General features: G+C 38.1%; 1 protein-coding gene across 1 annotated transcript; it reads left to right on the top strand.

Annotated features, from left to right (window-relative positions):
- Positions 1 to 219: 219 nt before the first annotated feature.
- Positions 220 to 3,747, top strand: LOC133873274 (uncharacterized). Its single transcript, XM_062310997.1, has 4 exons — positions 220 to 1,795; positions 1,892 to 2,720; positions 2,985 to 3,045; positions 3,109 to 3,747. The coding sequence occupies exons 1-4, from the start codon at positions 220 to 222 to the stop codon at positions 3,745 to 3,747; spliced, it is 3,105 nt and encodes a 1,034-aa protein (XP_062166981.1).
- The last annotated feature ends 15,732 nt before the right edge of the window (positions 3,748 to 19,479 follow it).

The following is a 19,479-nucleotide window of genomic DNA, read 5'->3' as shown; positions in this document are numbered from 1 at the left end:
CCTTAGTTTTGGTTAAATGAATATTTGAGATATCAAGAACTAAACTTAGTACCCTAATTTACATGTGATTAGCTGACTCACTCTCATCTTGCCATATCAATATCTAGTAAATATTATTGGAACTAGGCATATAATGTCAACCATATAAAATTCACCTTGATTAAATGCATTTACTAACAACTTGTGTATCATTAACATGATGAAGGGATAGGAGTTGAGATGGATAGGAGTTGGATGCGGTATACTACCCGCTGTTCAAAGCGATTTCAAGAAGGTGTTAAAGAATTCATGAGTATGGCAGTTAAATGTGTGGATGTACGTGGTATGATATTGTGTCCATGCAAAAATTGTGCAAATCGATGCTATCGTCCTATTGACATGGTGAAGGGTCACTTGTTCATATTCGGATTTAATCCGACATACACTCGATGGATTTTTCACGGTGAAGATCAGTTTAGGGTAAATACTTATGCAAATGTGCACACTGATGCAAGTGAAATGATAGAGGAGGTTGATGCGATTGAAGAATTGTATGGCGATGTTTGTATGGGGACTTTTCTAGATGCTAACATAGGAGAATCCTCTACTTCACAAGGTCCCACAACCGGCGCTAATGAAAATATCAACTCCTTTTATCGAAGGTTGGAAGATGGGCTTTGTGAACTTTATCCAGGCTGTAAGAAATTCACAAAAATTGCTTTCATACTAAAGATGCTTCATATAAAGGCGATCTGCAATATAAGTAACAAGGGGTTCGATATGATGATTGACTTGATAAAGAAAGCCCTCCCAGATGGAGAGACATTGCCAACCTCGTACAAAGAAGCAATGGGATTAAGGCGAGGCTTGGGCTTTAATTACAAAAATATACATGCTTGCAAGAATGAATGTGTGCTTTTTTGGAAGGAACATGCAGATGCAGTGGAATGCCCAAAATGCAAAACTTCTAGATGGCATAACGACAAAGGCAGAAAAAATAAAATACCTCAGAAAGTCTTACGGTACTTCCCAATAAAACCACAACTACAACGATTTTTTATGATGAAAGAAATAGCTGAAGAAATGCGGTGGCACAAAGATAAACGAAAAGATGATGGCAACACTTTGAGACACCCAGCAGATTCTATTGTGTGGAAAGATTTTGATAAAAGATATCACCGGTTTGCTAGTGATTCTCGTAATGTGCGACTTGGTTTAGCAAGTGATGGTTTCAACCCATTTGGTAATATGAATACAACATACAGTATATGGCCAGTAATATTAACAGTATACAATTTACCTCCATGGAAGTGTATGAAATCTCCAAATTTGTTGTTGTCCCTACTTATCCCAGGGCCCACGTCACCCGGAAATAAAATTGATGTGTATTTGCAGCCGTTGGTTGATGATTTGAAAGAATTGTGGAATGAAGGTGTAAGCACGTACGATGCATTGACAAAAGACACATTTCAATTACATGCGGCATTACTATGGACTATAAACGATTTTCCTGCGTATGCAAACTTATCTGGGTGGTCTACCAAGGGAAAGTTTGCATGTCCAATCTGTAACAAGGATACAGATTTTAGGAGATTGAAGCATGGGCATAAGACGTGTTACATGGGTAATCGTCGATGGCTTCCTCAGGGGCATGTATGGCGCATAAGAAAAGAACTGTTCGACAGTACTGAGGAGCATAGATTAGAACCTGAAGAACTATCTGGAGATCAACTGCTGCAACAAGTTATGGATTTTATAGGAGTGCAGTTTGGACAAGAAATTAACTCAGATATTCAGTTGAATTGGAGGAAGAAGAGTATTTTTTTTGAGTTGCCCTAATGGTCAAAATTGAAACTTCGACATAATTTAGATGTCATGCATATTGAGAAGAATATTTGTGAAAGTGTCTTAGGTACGCTGATGAATATTGATGGGAAGACCAAGGACACAACCAATACACGAAAAGACTTGATGCTTATGGGTATACGTAAAGAATTACACTTACAGAAAAAAGGTGCAACTTATTTGATGCCGATTGCGAAATACACCTTGACAAGAGATGAGAGGAAAAGTTTATGTGAATGGGTCAAAGTTGTTAAGTTTCCCGATGGGTATGCATCTAACATTGGTCGGTGTGTGAACAAGGTGCCTGGTAAGATTTCCGGTATGAAAAGTCACGATTATCATGTCTTCTTTCAACGCTTACTTCCTATTGCAATTCGGAAATTTTTAACACTAGAAATACAGACAACTTTGACAGAGTTGAGTAATTTTTTTAACCAGTTGTGTGCACGAACATTGAAAGTAGATGTGTTGAAACAAATGAAAGAAGACATTATTATGATTCTATGCAAGTTGGAAAAGATATTTCCGCCATCATTTTTTGATGTTATGATCCATCTAGCAATTCATTTACCTCGGGAGGCTGAGCTTGCTGGTCCAGTACAATTTCGTTGGATGTATCCAATTGAAAGGACACTCGGAAAATATAAGAAGTATGTGAGGAATAGAGCGCGTCCAGAGGGGTGCATTGCAGAGGGTTACATAGCTGATGAGTGCTCAAACTTTTGCTCCATGTATCTTAGGGGGATTGAGACAAGATGGAACCGTGAAGAGAAAAATGTTGACAGTGGGGTGGAAGGAGTAGAACAACGCTTGGATGTGTTCTCTCAACGAGTTCGGCCATTTGGAGCAGCATCAACTATAATACTAGATCGTAATGAGTTTGCTAAGGCACGATGGTATGTACTTAGAAATTGTAATGATACGACTTCATACATGAAGTAAGTTTGGTTTTGACCTTTTTTTACCTTTATGTTATGTCCAATTCATAGTGTGGATGTTTACCAATACATTTGTTTTTTTGTTTTTTTTGTTTTTTTTGTTTTTTTTTTTTTATGTAGTGAACATTATCATATGATCGAAAGAGAAGGTGGCCCTGACATTGAAAAAAAGCATGAGGCAAACTTTGAACGTTGGTTTCATAAGCATTTATACAATTGTAGGCGTAATGGAGAGAATGTCTCAAAACAATTATATCATCTTGCATGCGGGCCTGATCAGCAGGTTAGATCGAATTGAAGTTGCATTGTGAATGGGGTTAGGTACCAAACAAAAGAATGTGCACAGACTCGTACTACCCAAAACTGTGGTGTTGCAGTAAAAGGTGAGCATGACACGTCGACAATAGAGTACTATGGTGAGTTGAAGAGAATTTTGGAGTTGCGTTACCCCGGCCCCAATATCGTGTATTTATTTGAGTGTGATTGGTGGAATATTGAAAATTCATCAGGAATACGAACAGACCAAGGCTTCACTAGTGTGAATACGGGTCGTAAATGGTATGAGTCTGATCCTTTCATCTTAGCATGCCAAGCTGTGCAAGTGTTTTATTTGGATGATCCTAAACTTGGTGGTAATTGGAAAGTGGTGCAAAGGATAATCAATCGAAACATATACGACATTCCAATAGTACAAGAGGGAGATAATGAAGAAGATGACCAAGTTAATAGTGATAGTGCATACCAGGAAGATGAATGTGTTGGGGGTAATGTTGTGCATGTTGGAGACACAAATAATGAAGAATCAATAGCAATTGATGGATTATATGTGCAACTTGATGGATTAGAGTTCATCAACGATAACATGTTGAATGAGGACCATGGCACAAACTCGGATGATGAAGAGGAGTTATCTAGCCACGACGATACAGATCATTTTCAAGCAACACTGATGATACGAACTCGGACTCTGATGATGATGTGTTGAATGTGAGCACCATTTTGGTATAAGTAAAAATTCCATTAACATATTTAGTGAACAATTGCTATATATATATACCTTTATTTTTGGTGTTTTGTCTTTTGTAAATTACCTTATGTGGTTAGTAAAACACTAGTATATTTGATTGTTAAATTTATTGTAATGAATTATATCATGATTATAATTTTCTCTATCTAACTTCCTGGTTTTTGATTTATGAGCAGATTGAACATGGTTAGGAAGGCCGGACAATGCAACCGAGGGGGTGGCCGAGTTTAGGGCCAACGGTCTTCCAACCATGTAGTTGATGCTATGGATACGCAGACGATGGTTTCCCATTCGGCCGAGTCTTCTGATCACATTCAATCAGCTGCAAGATTGGATTCATTAGGAGCCGCCCCTGCTGCGTCTTGTAAGTGCATATGGATTATTTGTGTATTAGATTGTATCTTTTTTGTTCATGTTATGTTTGTGTTTGTTATGGACATCTTACACGGTTCTTTGTCCGATAGAACTGACTACGTTATCATGTTTTGAGATAACAGTTAGCAGACCTGTTAGACAAGGTAGGGGTAAGGCCAAGTGTAGGAAGTTGGATGCCATTGTAGCTGCGCATGGTCCTATGCCAATAGAAATTCATGACGGCTACCGGGCTCCAATAGGCGTTAATGCATCGATGTTCGTGTCGAAAATTGGAATGATTGTTTATAGCATGTGTGAACTGCATCATGATTGTTGGACCGTGGTGCCACCTGAACAAAAGGATAAGGCAGCTGAGCATGTTCAGGTATGAGGGATAATGTTTGTGATAATGTTACTATAAATAACGTGACAAAGAAAATAACAATTTTTCTCTCAATTATTGTCACAGAGTTACTTCAAGCTGTGTTATGATCGCAATGAGGACATAACCACCGTATACCATAAGATGGGCCGTGCTTATTCTAGGATTCACTCCCAAATCTACAAGGACCATTACAAAATACATTTTGAAGGTGTTGATAAAAAAGATGCTGAAGTGATGGCCATGATTAAGGCTGCTGTGAGGGAAATATACCCAAATGATATCCATCCTGATGCTTGGAAATCAATATGTGACTTATTTGAGGGGGATTCATGGGTGGTAAATAAATTTGATTAAAATGATTATACAATTAAATTTTATACGATTTGCATATATTGATATGAAATCTTATGAATAATGTAATTCTTTTTGTTGGTTGAAATTCATCAGAAACGGTTGAAAAGGAACAAAAAGAATAGGAAAAAGCATGTAGCATGTCATTCGGCGGGCACGCTCTCATTCGTTCAAGTGGTATACAAAAATGTAAGAAATTTATAGCATAATATTTAGTGTATACGTTAATTATGTGTATACATTATTTAGTGTATGCATTAATTCTATGTAGGAACAGGAAACTGGAGAGCCTCTCAAACCTATTGATCTTTATAGGGAGACCCATACAAGAAAAAACGGTTCTTTTGTGAACCCAGTAGTTGAGGGTTTATATGTGAGTAAATGAAATGTTTTTTATGTGATTGTTATTTTTATTAATGAAGAATATTAACAGTATATTTAAATACATGAATATATGGCTTGTGCAGAATGAGATGAATGAATTGTTGAATAATGGGGGCGAGGATGACCCTATGCAAGAGGAAATTCTTGAAGAAAAAAGGCAAATGGAGATCATGACAAAGGTGTTAGGAGGTCGACGATCGGGTCACGTGAAAGGAATGGGGTGTGGTGTCATACCTATTCCTTTAAGTTCATCTCGGATGTGTCCATTCACACAATCTTACAGCCGTGAATACACACTAACACGGCAGGCAACAACGAAGAAGCTAGAAGAAACAGAGAAGGATCTAGAAGATACAAAGAAGAAGCTAGAAGGAACAGAGAAGGATCTAGAAGATACAAAGAAGAAGCTAGAAGGAACAGAGAAGGATCTAGAAGATACAAAGAAGCAGCTACAAGGAACCCAAAGTGATCTCCAAGAGACCCAAAGTGATCTCCAAGAGACGAACATTCAGTTGGCTCAAACAAGAACTGAACAAGCTAAGCTGGTGGACATAACAAAAAATCTTCAGGCCACTATTGACATGATGCTGTCACGTTTTGGAGGGTTAGACAATATTTCTCTATGCTTTACTTTTTCAACACACACACACATGAAGTAATTGTTTGAAATCTTATTGATCATGATATAAAAATCTATTATTGGTAGGTTGTCTTAATGTAGTGTCACTGCGGGTAAATCAAGCTAAGACAACACTTGAAGGAGATTTGGAACAACTATGTAGTTGGATATTTTTTTGGTGGTGTCCATTTGGGTTGTATCTCCGCCCGCATAATCGAACAAACTTGGTTTGTATTATATTATGATATTCGTACAATTTTCAGTTAAACAACTTTGAGTTAGTAAATCTACTTTGTATTACATTAAGACCTTCAAACAATTTTCGGTTTTAGAACTTTGAGTTAGTAAACCTCCCTTGACATGTTTATGAAGGTTAAAGAACTTTGAGTAAACAATGCAAGGGAGTATATATATATCTCTTAATTAGCCTTTTTAAAGTGTTTGCAGGACGACAAGAGATATAGATAGGCAATATTTTCGGTTGAGTGGCTGTGGTGACTAGACTATTGGTGTCGATTGTGAAAGGAATTGACCTATTTTGCAGATTTGAGGAGATGCCTATAGACAGATTTGTTGAGAGCAGGTAGCTGTTTTTGCCTTCTCTCATTGCAAACATATATTATCTCTATAATTAAACTGTTAATTTGCGCTTGTCATAAGAGGTTGCGCACTTGTACCTTTATATTTCTGTGCAGGTACTTCTTAAATGTTATCTTCAACATACTCAACTAGGAAGTCTATAATTATTTCTCATAGCCATAGTATGCTTCCTTGACAACACTGAAACTTCTCAGCAAATTCTATTGTGGTGTTTGAAAAATTTCACCGCTTGCAACAATTTGAAGATCTTTTATATCTTTGCAGCTTTGTTTCTGTTGTACATCTCCTAGTTGGAGTGTACTGTCTTGTTTCTTGGGCTATTGGTCTACCAAAATGTACTGTATGTTTCAATTTCTTCATGTACTAACTTCTCTGCTCCAGGTACATGCATTATGGCTTGCACTAATGACATTCCTTGGACATGTTTCTTATGGCTTGCAAATGTTTCTTATGATAATCCCATTGATATTTTCCGTTTGTTGGTCTCTATGAAATTCCTTGGACATATCTCTGAATGTAGCATACATGTGTGAGTCTACATTTTTTAGTGTCAGTTACCGGCATCGCACGTCCAACTTGAAAGGACGCTATCCCATTTTCATATTCTTGACTTTGATGTCCTAGAGATGGGGACTGTCCCACTCAACCTAGATATTAAAACCTTGTTGTGCTTGTAAACCTCCTGCTTGGGCTAGATGATGGTGATGGTGTAAATTGATTTTGTTGTTTTTCATTCGTGTGTGATCTATCATTTGTGTGGTTCATGAAACGTATTCCTGCATAAGTTCAAGAAAAGGAACTGCAATTAGATACAACTATGACAATTTTTGCATTGCCTTTTATTTTTAGTTTGTCAGTACAATTTGTCCTTTGTTTTAAATCTGTTAAACATTTTTTGATGTATATGTTGTGTGAATGCCTCTTTGATCAATGAAACCTCAATGTGTTTGGTAAAGTTGAGAGACAATCAAGTTTATGATAATTTTTAGTTCCTAACTAGTCAGAATATTTTTTATGCAGCTCTGGAGCCATTCTCCAATGCTTCTGCTTCTTAGTTTCTTTTAGGCCATGAAATTCTCGTCCCTGTGGCTCTCGTTGGCTCCTGTTGTTTTTGGTAACTCTTTAGACTTTGACTATTCTATAAAGCTAATACGTAGGATATATTACTCAAACATGCTAGTAATCTTGTTAAAAACTACATGTGTGTGCATCTATGGATGTGCATGTGTAACCAATTTCTCAAACTTGACAATGCTAACTCACCACTTAAAATGCCAACTCACCACTTAAATCTGAATGCAGTATTTCATGTTATATTGTTAATTTGTTATGGAAATTGGAAATTTGAGTTGCTGGAAAGTAGCAAAATATTGGTTTTTTGTTAAAAAAAATTTAAAAATTGCAACAATAAAAGAAAACAGGTTTATAATAACCAAATAAGCAAATAACCGCTACCACAACCGCTTGAACGCCCCTAGTCTCTACAAATTCATGTCAATATGTTTTGGATATGTTTTATCATCTGTACAATTGGGTATGCTATCAGAATGCCAAGTTCAGCTGCTTCTTTTATCTAAATGTATATAGGAGATCATTGTGTTTGATACCTTGAAGCTGACCACTCAGCTTTTCTGATTGGTTTCATTTTTTTTTCTGGGTTTGTGAGATTACCCAATCTCCATAACAACAGTTACGTACTTTGTTTGGTCCTTGCTTAGCTACTCCTTCAGGACCAAACAATGTGGATATTGGAGAATGCTATCATATGAAAAGACATTACTTATATAGGAGGTAATATAAATTACAAAATTAAGGCATTTATCTCTTCATATGACAGAAGAAAAAAACCTGATTATATGAATAGTTTTGATTAATTTTTCAAGGAAAAGCTCACACATAATCAGTTTAGTTGATATTTGATGCTTTGTTGATGAAAGTTGCAAATTTGGTGATCAGATTACAAGGAATTGAGAGATGAGAATTTTCAATCCTTTACAGGAAGTTGTTGGTTTTTTGTGAGGATATTTGGCTTCAAGTGTAATTCATTTCCAGCTCTTTTGTTATACTGGATTTGGCAGAGTGATGGAACTTTTATGTTTAACTTAGTAGGCTTTATTCCAAAATTGTGTCAATATATTAGCTCGAGAAGTGGGGGAGGATGAAAGGGAACAAAGTCTACGTTCAGCTGGGCTCCAAGCCCTTTCTTCAATGGTATTTCTATTCATCATACTGTTATTTTATTTGATTGTGATCACCCTTTGTTTAGGGAAAAAAAAAAAAAAAAACAAGATTTTGAATCTTATCGGTGGAGTGAATTTCAACTAAATAATTTTCAATTAAAGATTCTAAATTCCGATTTCTTTTGTATTCCATTAATCTCTAAGCAACAAAAGGAAGGGATTCTGAACTTATGGCATTTCTGCCATGATAATGATGCATGGCTTCAAGTTGTTTCCGTAAGCAAAATCTTTTTGGTTAGGAATTCCTATAGAGTAAACTCTTGTTGAGATTTAACAAATTATCTCTTCAATGTTACTTTACATATGCCTTTTGGCATTCTTTTGACTTTGAGATCAAAAGATTAAGACATTACTTATATACTAGGTGAATATTAGAAACCTATATTTCTCAGTTCCATATCTGGTTGAGGTGTGTAAACTTTCTCATACAAACCTTCTTGGAAGTGAATTGATACTTTGATATCAAAGTGGCTAATTTTAGCTTATTAGGTTCTCTGTTTGCATTTTGTAAATCTTTCAATGTGATTTTGAAAATTACTAAGACATATTATAAGAGAGTGCCAAGAAACAAAAACACTTTCCAACCTTATCTATATCAGTTTTAGGTCACTAAATAAATGTATTGTGTTGGATTATGGTTAGCATTTGTCTAAGCTTGAATTGTACTAAGTTCTCCATCTATTTGTATCTAGCTTTTATTCTTTTCTTTCTTGTATATAAATTACTAATGGTGTATTAATATATATATATATATATTTAAAAATTTTTTAGGCTGACACTAATGGCCTATTTAAAATAATAATAATAATAATAATAATAATAATATATATTTTTTTTTGGTTTTTAGAATATCTGTAGACGCTAATGCCCAGGATTGTTCTTATTAGTGTCGACATTGTCGACGCTAATAGTCTATAACAGTTATTAGCGTCGACGTTGTCGACGCTAATTCTTAGAATTTGTTTTTATTAGCGTCGAAAATGTCGATGCTAATAATCTATTCAAAAATATATTTAATTTTTTAGGTCATTAGCGTCGACATTGTCGACGCTAATGCTCAGAATTTGTTTTTATTAGCGGCGAATGTGTCGACGCTAATAAGAAAGTGTCGTGTATTAGCGTCAACTTGTTGACGCTAATATATTATTATTTATTCATTTTTTTTAATTTTTTAGTGTTTCGGCGTCCACATTTGTTGACGCTGATGCTAGACTATTAGCGTCGACGTTGAGGTCGACGCTAATAGTCTAGCATCAGCGTCAACTAATGTTATGTGTGGTAAACCTTTTAGGGGCGACTGAAATTATTATTAGCGTCTACATAGGTCGATGCTAATAATACATTATTAGAGTTGACAAAAAAGTCGACGCTGATGACCGCTGATTTTTTTCACCGTCGAGCTTATAGCATCTACTTATTAGCGTCCAAATGTTGACGCTAATACTCATTAGCGTCGACTTTTGGACTTTTAGCGTCCAGTTACTGTCGATGCTAATGAGTAAATTTCTTGTAGTGAATATTGAAATTGTGCATACATATAACTGTCATTAAATGATTGTATAGTGTACTTTTAAATGATTCAATATTTTCATTATGTGGTCAATGACCGTTGACTCACTTGACCACAGCATGAAATTGTGGTGGTAACTGCAATCTCATGCGAGTTTTTGCAGGATGGATTGAAGGACGGAACTACTAGGAATATTATGATAATATTATTATAGTGTGGTTAAAGACTTTTAAGTTAATATGTAATATTTTTATATGTTAATTTGTATTAGTTGAAGACAATGTTTAAATATTATTTAGTGCGCATGTGGCACATATGTTATTATTTTGAATGTATTTATTATATTATAACAACTGGTTAGTATTTTTATATATTGAGGTAATACAGTCAGCTCTGATGACGTCGTAATGTCACGTGAAAATTAAAATTTTCACTTACGCTTTTTGTAAAAAGCGGGGCGTTATAGACACTGTCCATATTACTTGAAGACTTTGAATAGAACCAATAATCCTGTTAAAAAGCAACCATTACATAAAGTATTTTTGTCAACTAGAATGTTGCCAATATAAAATATTAACAATTTCTATTCAAACTAATTTTATTTTAACCTAGTTCCAAATTTTTGGGATTTTTTCATGTAAAATAATAAACTAAATAAAACCGAATTAAAAACAATAGATAAGAAGCACTAAGGTTTTCAAAATCCACTTTGCTAAATCAAACACCACATTCTTGTATTTTATTTATACACCCGATAAACAATTAACCCATATTCATTGTTTGAAGTTCCGTAAAAATTATATTAAATCATTCAATGAATCCAACTCAATAACAAATCACAACATTGAAACTTTAATTAAAAACATAAAAGCTGAATTACTTACTAAAAGAAAAAGTACAGTAGAAAACATGCAAGAAGAAGTCGTGTAAGAACTACACGAACAGCTCTCGGTGGGGCTGTAGACTTGCGCCTCTCACCCCGCCCCCCCCCCCCCCCCCAACCCTCCTTAAGAAAAAAAAAAAAAAAACAGACATATAAATACTAACAAAGTCTAGGGGTTTGGTGCCTAACAAAGTCTAAACGTGTAAAAAACTTACGAACGGCTGCCTCCACACGTCCTATGTATACAAGAAAAGAAAAGAAAAAAACAAAAACTTCAAGTCGGTGCTGCCTTTCCTTGTAGAAAATCGTGTCTTCGGCTTCTGCTCTTCTTGCATGGATTCGGTACATCCGTGTGTTTCGGTGCTTTGCTAAGACATATTTTTGCATGCATTTTTCCTTCCTTTATTTTCTAGGATTCTGCCCTTTCATTAAGGAGATGTGCGTGTCTCTCTTCTGCCAATTCGTGGTGAAAGAGGTGCATGGACAGGAATTGCGCCTCCTAAGTCTTCCAGGTATGGAAATAACGTGTGTATCTCCTTTCTTTCCTTTCGGTGCTCCAGGTCTAAAAAGGAAAGAGATGCATGTTGATTCGGTGCTGCAAGTATGGGAAAAAGACGTGTCTCCCTTTGTTTTGGTCCTGCACCTTCTTAAAAAGGAAATGTATATAAACAAAATCACGCTGGCCGTCTGTGTTGTGATCCTGCTCTTCAATTAGCTGCACCGTACCACGTCTTGTTGCTTCCACATCTCACGTTGTTGCCAGAGGGTACGCATGGGTTCAATGCATGCTAGTTTGGAGAATAACGTGTAAAGAGCTGTTGCACCTTCCTAAATAAGGCCTGTGAACACGTAAAGGCTGCCAGGTTTGAGAAAATAATATTCTTTCCAAACTTGTGTCTCTCAGCCCCTTACATGGAAAGAATTTGTGTAAAGCCAAAACTAACGCATGGTTTTTTTTGTCAAAGAAACAAAATATGCTTCCATAAAGGTGCCGCACATGTGCCTTGTTTTCTTTTATCAAGACAAAAAGTTCTCTCCCTCTAGCGCCTCTACATTAAAAACATGTGTTTCGATTAAGTCCTCTTGCACCTCCTCCACGTGCTTGCTTACAACAGAGAAAAAAAAGATACAGGTCCTTAAGTTTTATTAAAATTTCGGCTTCATCTGGAGCTTTACACGGGACCAGCATTGGCAAGAACCCGTTTCTTTGTAATCCCACATAAAAATTGCATTTTCTCTCAATGTTCTGCAAAACACTAAAACACTGAAACTAACCAAAAACATTAAAAAATAATAAAGCTAAAGGTTTAGCAAATGCAAATTAAGAGGTCCAAATATACAATATTTGACATTTATACTTGCCTTCACGGACTTGTCCGTTTGTACAATACTGGAGACTTGCTCAATCTTCTAGTATCTTATGCATTTCTCTCACATCTATACTCATGCTTCATGCTCAAACATTATACATTTACTTTTCATGATCATGCTTTAAACATATACTTCCTCATAAGACATACACAATTCAACATATCATTTTCGTAATCACAATTTACGTAATTTAAATCCAATCGCAGCAAGCATAAAAAACACATTAAAACATATCTCAAATCATTCTTTCATATTTGTAATCTCAAAGCACATAAACACCATTGATATAACTTAACATACTTGAAATTATTGAAAACATCCAAACCCCATAATCAACATATTGTCGGCTCGATATAAAAACACAATATCATTTCATTTCAATCATATCATCTTTCCTCAGTGAGTAGAATACTCACTTTGGCCGCGTGGATGTTGGGGCTCACTTATGGATTCCTAGAACACGACTCGCAATGTACAACTGTAATTCAACACATTGCATAACATTTAGTAATCTGAACTCTAAACGTCTCAAATAGCACTTGAATCACTCAAGAGCTCTACCCATGACACACTCATAGAATTTCTAAGGTTCCAATCAACTACCCAAAAACAATAAACACTAACCCATATGATAATCTTAGGGTTAGGTACATAGAAACACAACTTAGACAAATACTCAAAAAGTTAGGGTTTTGGAAAACTTACCAAAATTCACCCAAATGCTACCCAAAGCTTGGGGAATGTTTAGGAAGCTTCAAAACGTACAAAACCTAAAGAATAACAAAGATTAAACTCAAATATCTCAAGATTTAACCCAAAATCTCAAAAGACAAGAGTTCAGAAATTTACCTTAAACCAATCGATCAAAATGTAGATCTTTTCGCATAGATCATGTTCCCTGTGTTACATTTGAGGTATGGGGCTTGAATCTTCAAGCAAAGAGGGTTTTCTATCAAAACCCTAGAGAAAATGGAGTGGAGAGGCGAGTTTGGTGCTGAAATGAGTTGAAAAATGACTCATTTTCGCTTTGGCATTGTTTGGTAAGGGAGTGTGAGTTGGGGGTAGTAGTAAGAAGTGATAGATGTGACATAAAGTAAAAGTGAAAAAGTTTTGTATTGTAGTGAATTTTTTATTTTATTTAAATAGTAATAAAAAATTATTGATATGATATAAAGTCAGAATGTTTTGAAGTTGGTTGTTTTTGGGAAAAATGAAGGAGAGGGAGAATTTTGTCTCCCATAAGGCCTTTATCATGTCTGCTGTTCGGCCGGGGTAAGTGGCTGTTCGGACCTACGGGCTTTAATCAACATAATTCGCATTCTGCCATGGCTGTGCGGACTGGGGTATAGCATGTCCGGACGTGACTTCCAAGGAGTGAATTTTCACTCTCTAAAGCTCCTGTCCGGACCCTGCTCGGTGCCCGTTCGGACACAACTTCCCGAAAGTCGATTTTATGCATTTTCTAAACGATTTCAATGTGTTTTCTTGCCATTTTACCAACTCTGAAAAATGGAATTTGACTTCTAAGTGTGTGTGTGTGCACAAAGTGTTAACAAAATAAGAACGGTACGGAATTTAAATAACACAATAATTTTTGTTAATGAAGTGAAAAACTCAATATGAGAAAAACCACTCTGGGGCAGCCAAACCCAGGATATCCACTATTCAGAAGACAAGACTAGTTACAAAGTAGTAGCACTCACATACCCCTGATGCAGTGGTCGTACCTTGCACTCTAACGTGTAACCCAACACGAACGCCTCCCAACCAGGTCTCCTACTTGAAGGGGTCTTCAATGGAATCCTTTACCTTAGGGCCAACCCTTAAGATAGACTTCAGATTAAGCGCAGCAACAGTACACACAACAACGGCTTCAGAGAGATCAACTCAGTTCAATAATCTCACAATATAGCTCTCTAAGCACTAATGGAAGTCAATACCGAATTCTTGCTGTTCTCAAGCCTAGGGACCTCTATTTATAGGCTGACGGTTCAAATGAGCATCTGGCTTAATAAAAACTGGGCACCGTCCGGACGGTAGTCATGGGCCATCCGGACGGACAACTGTGCGATCAATTGTCCGAGAATTTCGCTAAAATTCTTTCCTAAAATGAACCGCGTCTGAATAGTGGTGCCCTGTCGTCCGGACGGTCGCACGTCCGTTGCAAGTAATTTCCATATAGAGGCTTCGCGTGTCTGGACCAAGAGGATGGTTGTCCAAAAGGCTGATCTGATGCATGCAATTTCCATATCTGATGCTTGCACGTTCGGACCATGATGACTGGTGTCCGGACGTATGGATTTGAATTGCGATACTTGCCTTCTGGATGAGTGCGTCCAGCGGGAATCCACATCGTCCGAACGGTTGCAGCGATCTTCCCATATTTGTGTTTTGGAAGGAAATCCTGAAGCTTTGGTCGAACACTGAGTGTCGTCCAGATGGGCTGCTGAATCGTCCGGACGGATGCAAGCTGGAGCAGTTCGAAGCTTCTCGACACAAAGGAAGGTTTGGACGGGAATCCACGTCGTCCGGACGGATGATACTTTGGACAGATAGGCGTCCGGACGGTATGACACGTCGTCCGGACAGCTGGCAGGGAACCGGATTTTTCTGACTTGTAAAATGTACAGAATCTCCTAGAAGCACTCTGAATAGCGGAATCCCTATTAAAAAGCATCTTTACAAAGAATTGATTTTGTCCAACAGAATGTAGCCAATTACAAACTAACAAACTCCCCCTTTGGCCATTCTGGGACAAAAATACTTGACCGGTGAAAAATATAATCCCGGTCCAAAAATAAAAATTACTCCTCATTTTTGTCACAAAGGGACAAAGGGTCAAATAGAGTAATAAAAAGAAAACACACCAAAAATTACTCCACCTAAAGGTCTCAGAAGGACCAGGGTAAACATAGTAATATTATCCAGGACTTTAACAAGAGTATCAAAATATAAAACAAATGTCTCAAATAAGTAAAGCAATAAGAAAACAAAAGAAGCTCAAGTGGCCTCGGCCATCGGGGCATCATCCTCATCGTCACTGCTGGAAGGATGATGGAACTTGAGGCACTCTCGGAGGTCCAGTTGGTTCTGCTCAACCCGGAGGTTAATGGAGTGAACCACCTGCTGCATGGTAGAGATGGACTGCTGCATGGAGCTCATGCCCCCCTGAGTAGTGGCCAATGCCTCCATGATCTGAGAATAGTTGACTTCTGGCTGGGATGGCGGGACAGTCTAAGAGGAGGAAGCCAAACTCGGTATGCCTACAGGAATAGGAGGAGGTGGAGGCACATCATCGTCATCCGGATCATCTCTCCGCAGCTGAGCATTTGACTTCATCAGCGTCTGCTTGCTGAGTGGATCCTGGATCTTCATCTTTGGCTCGCCAGCAATACTGATGCCTGACTATAGTATAATCTGTGTGAGCAGGCAGCCGAATGGAAGATCGATATGCTCTCATCACGGGCCTCCAGAATAACGCACAAAATATGCTTGCATAGGCAAAAAGGTAAGCGGAGATGGATATCATAGACGAACTGGGCCCTTTTCAGAATCAGGTCACTGCGTTTGACAACAGGCCATAGGTTGTGTTGAACAATCTTGGCTAGATGCGGTGAGGGGCGGATAAGGCACCGATCTTGATGGTGGTGGTGTGCTTCTCTCCCTGTGGAACTGCGTGGAAAAACTCTCGGAGATCATCCATAGACGGAGGAAGTACCACCTCATTGTAAGGGCTCTCAAACATCTGGAGAACAGGAACTCCAATGAACTGATTGATGATCTGGGGATCAACAGTGACAGTATGTCCTCCAACAGTGGACTGAAGCACCAACCCTCGATCATCATCCTGAACCACTTCGAGGTTAGCATAGAATAGTCAGACCAGCCTAGTGTAAACAACACAGGCACAACTGTGAAGAGATTCCCAATGATAGGTCTGGATAGTGTCATGGATACTATCTAGAGGAGCCACCATAATGTCGGAATGGACCACATTCCTCTCGGCAATGACTGAGCGGTCCATGATCTTAGCTCTAAGGGCTGCTCTATCTCCCTCTGTCCTCTAACGAACCCTGCGCTGTGGACTGCCTGTAGACATGATTCTGCAAAAGAAACCAACAAGATTTGCCAAAAATAATCCAAAAAGGAATAATCTTGTTAATGCACATAGAAAATCCGGCAGTATAACAGCATTAAAATGGACTATTAAAACAGGCAGAAAGTACAGTCCACAAAAATACCAAACCAAAGAATCCCAACATAGTAGATATCACAACTATGCATGTTATAATCTCAACAACATTCCCAAAATAATCAAAATTCTAACAGTTTAGAATAAACTGAAAAGAAATCGGCTAGAAAAAAATACTTGGAATGAGAGATTAATGCACAAAAGGACAAGAAAGGGCGAGATGATGCAAAAACTAGCGAGAAATCACTCACTAGAAGCTAAAAGAGAGATTTTGTGTGGGGTAGCTCTTGAAATGCGGCGGCCTATTTTTATAGAGGTTGTGGGGTCCCCGTTCGGACGGCTCATTAACATTGTTCGGACGCGCGCTACCTCGGAAACATGCGGACAGGTCGAGTGTGTCCGGACGTCTAACCCTACCATCCGACCGCTGGAGCAGCGCGCCTCCGGACGTACAGGAGTATCGTCCGACCATCTGAGCTACACCCGTCTGGACTCAAAGCGAGGCCGTCCGGACGCTTCACACTGAAAATGCAGAAAACTGAGGAAAAATTTGCAGAAATTAATTTTCCTAAAGTCAGCTGCAGAACACACATGTATAATCAACTGATAACACATTCAAATAGCATCTTAAAACTAAGTAGAGATATAATAGAGAGTTCAGATTTCAATCAGCACAAAGATTATCCTATAGACAGAAAATTTAAATAGACAACTCAACTCATGAAATGTATGTGTGTGTGAAGACTTTTCCCATAAGGTATGACTTTCACTGATATGACAAAGAGCAACCAGATTTTCTAAACAAGAGAGAAAATCAGTGAAACATTAGTCAAAAGTCAAACCTTATAACTTACTAGGGTCTAGCCACCCTCATCTGATACACTCCCCCTAAGATGCAGCACCCAATTGTTTTACTTGTACCATGAAGGACAAGGTAAAATTTTACTTGCACCATGAAGGACAAGGCTTATTTCAGCACAGAAGTAGTGAGTGTAAGCATATAACACAGAAAACTAAAGAATTACTGCTTGATTCTTTTGATGCTGCAACCTAGAGAGAGTGTTAGAGTTTTTAGGTTCTAGGTTCAACTAGCATTTGGTCAATTTGGCCATCTTATCACAAACCTCTTCTCTTATCCAGAATTTCTAGAAACAAAAAGTCAGAGAAGGAAAGATGTACCTTTAGGGGAGTCTTGGATAGTGTACATTTTCATCGCATGAGGAAAGAAGCTATCCAACTTTTGCATATACAGGAAAACATTTGGCAGATAAATTCATGAACTCTCAATCATATCTAAGCAAAGTAGATTAATGCATAAAGAATTGAGATATCAGGTGAAAACACATGCAATATCTGATCTGCCAAGAAAGGAAAGTTTCCTGCAATTTCTCCCCCCTTTTTTTTTGTTTATTAAAAAAAAAATGCTATATGGAAATTACATCATATGCAAGGCATGATCAAACCTATGTAAGCTCGATGATGCCAATACAGAAAAACAGTCGTTCGACCTGCTTTTTCTATCTTCCCCAACAAGTACCTGGAATGCTCTCTCAAGAGAAATAGGGGGCAAAACTAAACTGGTTCGTAGATTGTATACAAAATATAACAAGTAAAAGTCAAGCAATCAAACCTGATGCCTTAGGATTATGAACCAAATCCTAGGCATGAACACCTTGTCCTGTGAGGTGCGTCCATTACCCCTCATGGGGTGAATGTTATTCTTCTTCTTGACCCAAGCCTACCTTCCAGTGGGTGGTTGCTGGCAGGACTTCATCTGCTGGCCCATCCACTTCGTCATGCTTTGCATCCAAATAGGTGGCTCACTGTAGTATTGATCCTCTTCCACCTTCTGCGACCTTTTAGAGTGCTTGGATTTGATTTTGAATTTGCCACTGTGATTGGCAGGTACAAATCACTGCTAAGGTCGCTGATGCTGAGATGCCTGGTGCCAAGGTGATGAGACCAAGGGGCTTGATATTGAGGAGCTTGATGCCTTGGTACTTGCCTCCATGGAGCTTGGTAAGGTGCTTGACACCATGGAGTCTGATGCTGGGTCAAAGGTCTAGTGCCATGATTAGCTTGTCTGGGCACTTCTTTCTTGGCCTTCTCCTTTTGTGCTTTAAGTAGGGAGCACTGGGGTCGGACATGCCCACTTAGACCGCAGTGATGGCATATAGGAGATCTTCTGATGGAAAGAGGCTTCTGAGTGCCTAGAACATCATCATTAATCTTGTCCTTCCCTTTATCTTCAGCAATGGGGGGAGGCTCTGGGACTGCAGGTTTGACAAATATAGTCTTGGAAGTAGAGGGAGTGTCAGTGGGAGGAGCTACATACCCAAGACTAGTCTTGTCGGTTGGGCTCTTCTGAATAGATAGAATGTGAGTCAGCTTTTCATCAGTGACTCTTTCTAATTGGAGCTGTGTCTCTAGTAACTTCTCCTCCAGCTCTTGAATTTTCCACAGCAAAGAACTCTTCTCGATCTGCAAACAGTTCAGATCATGAAGGTGCTGCTTACGTCCTTTCCTCAGCTTTTCATACTCTACATAGAGAGTTTTGTACGGGTCCTTGAGTTCTTCCCCATTATCACTATGCTCCGAGTAATAAGAAACCTCCTCTTCAACAAGTGGAGCTACAAAGGCTAGAAAATTTTCAGACTCAAGAGCTTCTTCTTCTGACTCATCACTAAGAGTCACATTGTAAGCCTTCCTCTTGCCCTTCTTGAGGTTCCCACAATCAGCTCGTATATGCCCAAATCTTGAGCATTCAAAACATCTTGGAGTTGGTGGGATCCTTCTTTTCT

The sequence above is a fragment of the Alnus glutinosa genome, chromosome 7 (genome assembly GCF_958979055.1).
Source record: "Alnus glutinosa chromosome 7, dhAlnGlut1.1, whole genome shotgun sequence".
NCBI classification, from domain to species: Eukaryota; Viridiplantae; Streptophyta; class Magnoliopsida; order Fagales; family Betulaceae; genus Alnus; species Alnus glutinosa.
This window is presented reverse-complemented; position numbering and strand designations above follow the sequence as displayed.